The sequence below is a fragment of the Cupressus sempervirens genome, chromosome 10 (genome assembly GCF_028749045.1).
Source record: "Cupressus sempervirens isolate cs-2001-9-10 chromosome 10, ASM2874904v1, whole genome shotgun sequence".
In the NCBI taxonomy this organism is placed as follows: domain Eukaryota; kingdom Viridiplantae; phylum Streptophyta; class Pinopsida; order Cupressales; family Cupressaceae; genus Cupressus; species Cupressus sempervirens.
This window is the reverse complement of record NC_143127.1, coordinates 863,179,386-863,181,664: the sequence shown is the minus strand read 5'-3', so window position 1 is coordinate 863,181,664 and position 2,279 is coordinate 863,179,386. Positions and strand designations below refer to the sequence as shown.

At 31.6% G+C, this 2,279-nt stretch overlaps 1 protein-coding gene across 1 annotated transcript; it reads right to left on the bottom strand.

Annotated features, from left to right (window-relative positions):
* Positions 1-503: 503 nt before the first annotated feature.
* On the bottom strand, positions 504-1,389 carry LOC149536746 (lachrymatory-factor synthase-like). The gene has a single exon (XM_089805793.1). The coding sequence runs from the start codon at positions 1,305-1,307 to the stop codon at positions 837-839; it is 471 nt and encodes a 156-aa protein (XP_089661919.1). The 5' UTR covers positions 1,308-1,389; the 3' UTR covers positions 504-836.
* Between the last annotated feature and the right edge of the window lie 890 nt (positions 1,390-2,279).

Below are 2,279 nucleotides of genomic sequence, written 5' to 3'. Positions count from 1 at the left end.
TTATAGGAAACAAATATATATTTTTATGGAAATTTGTTTGACAAGTATATGTTTAATTAAATATTTTAAGATCACACCATCAAATGTGATTTTAGTGAATATATGTAATCAAATATGATCTCAATGATATTGTAAAACCCTATCAATATTGCAGAATGATCACATCCATATCGAAAAGATACTTATTGAAATCACCAAGATTCAGCTACAGAGATTTTAAACCAAACTGATGATTCGATAATAACAAATTCTGATCCCAAATTCTACAGTTTGATAGACATCCATGGCAGTTGTGTTTCCTAAAGCCATTCACAACAGGAACTATAAAGAAACAAACATGGAAGTTATCTTGGCCCATGAAAACTGCAACATAACATAGTTTGCTCTCTTCATCTGTGTGATGGATCACAGAGTGTAATATCACACAGTGTAATTCAAAACATTGATGAAAAAATCAAATACAATCAAGTCCTGAAAAAAATAATACACACAACTAATTAGTTTCAATTTATTGACAGATATTCAAGTAAGAGCCCATGATGGCAATCAAAACAGAGGTCCAACACAAACTAATGACAACACACCCTAATTAAGTAGCTAAACTATCATAATCTGTCATAATTCGAACATTTCATCGACACCCAATACACTCGAGCGTCTTAAAACTTGAACAAAGAAACTTGAAATTCATGAAAACTATAGAAATCATCTCAATATGTTGAACACATCTAGGGGCATCTTGAAACAGCATCTTGAAAACCTTTAATGGAATTCACCAAACTTCATGGAAACTATAGACAAGGAAACATGAAATCATCCCAATATGTCGAACAATTCTAGGGGCATTTTGAAACAGCAACTTGAAGACCTTTAATGGCGGCAGTCAAGACAGAGCTGAAGTTACCCACAAACTCCTGTTGGGAGATGCCATTAACTGGATCGAGCTGAAAAGACCATTTCACCAAACACTTGTCCCCTTCCATTCCCTCTATCACTTGAAGAGTGGCTTCATACCCCTTAAATCCCTCCACGTTGGTGTCGACAATACTATAACTATAACAACGATTAGTGCAGTCCAGGGATGTGAGTTTTTCTTTGGCCCAAGAAACTTGACCTGCTGAAGAGGGAAAAGAAATATAGCGAACACAGCCAGGGCCTTCCGCCGGCGTTCCCTCCACTCTTTCGCATACCAGCAAGCTGGGCTGCCATTTTTGCAGCCCACAGAAGTCGTTTAGAAAAGCCCACACGCGTTGTGCGGTAGCTACGATAGGAATATTAATTGAGCCCTGCCACTTCGAGTTTTCCATTTCTTTTTTGCAGATAGCACCGGGGTTGAAATGGTGAGAGCCGAAGAGGATATATAAATTAAAAACAACAATCACAGCAAAGGAAAGGTTATGCCAAAACAAACGATTCCTGGTGTGGCCGGCCATGATAATAATAAGAGGGAGTACCTATTTTTAAATTCTGCTTTCCTTTTCATCAGCATCTATAATTGTATTTTTTCACTTTGAAATCATGATGAAGACACGGCATCTATTTTTTTTCAAATACTTAAAAGACAAGCGTAAAATCTTTATTTATTCTCTCTTGTATGCCAACTTTCTTCCATTATAATAACAATTTGGTATGCAAGAATTGAGATTGAGATTATTTGTAGACTGAGACGAGCAATGGGATCATATAAAAAATAATATTGTAATAAATCAATTTAAAGTAAAATTATATCATTTTTTAATGTCACATCATGCCATCATATCATGATATGATAGACTACAACATTTTAATATTATATTTCTAAGATGTAAACAAATTTAATTAAATAATATAAATTGAGTTATCATTAAAAGTGATTTTATTAGTCAATTTTTATAGATAGGAAATTCATATTTTCATTAGTTTCTTATAATTAATTTCCTAAATTAAAAGATTCTTAAATGGGTAGTTATATTTTTTAAATCATTTTTTGTAGAATAATTATTTTCTTATTGATCAAAACAAATTTTCTTTGGGTTTAACTAATTTTTCCAACTGAAAAAATAATAAAAAAATTGCATAAATAAGTATGTATTACAGCCATTGTGTACATACTAATGTATGGACACAATTTAAATTGTAATTGTTTATTTTGTAAAGTTTATAAATCAATTGTAATTTATACTAATGTAATTCTTAATATTTGTTTTTCACTAATATTTATTTGTCAATGCCAATTTGCTTGGGGTTTTAAACTCTTCTTATTAGAAATTTAATAAAAATAATCTTATAAAAAAATAAAA

Coding starts and splice junctions, on each gene's coding strand:
- LOC149536746 (XM_089805793.1), bottom strand. CDS start 1,307: ATGGAAAACTCGAAGTGGCAGGGCTCAATTAATATTCCTATCGTAGCT.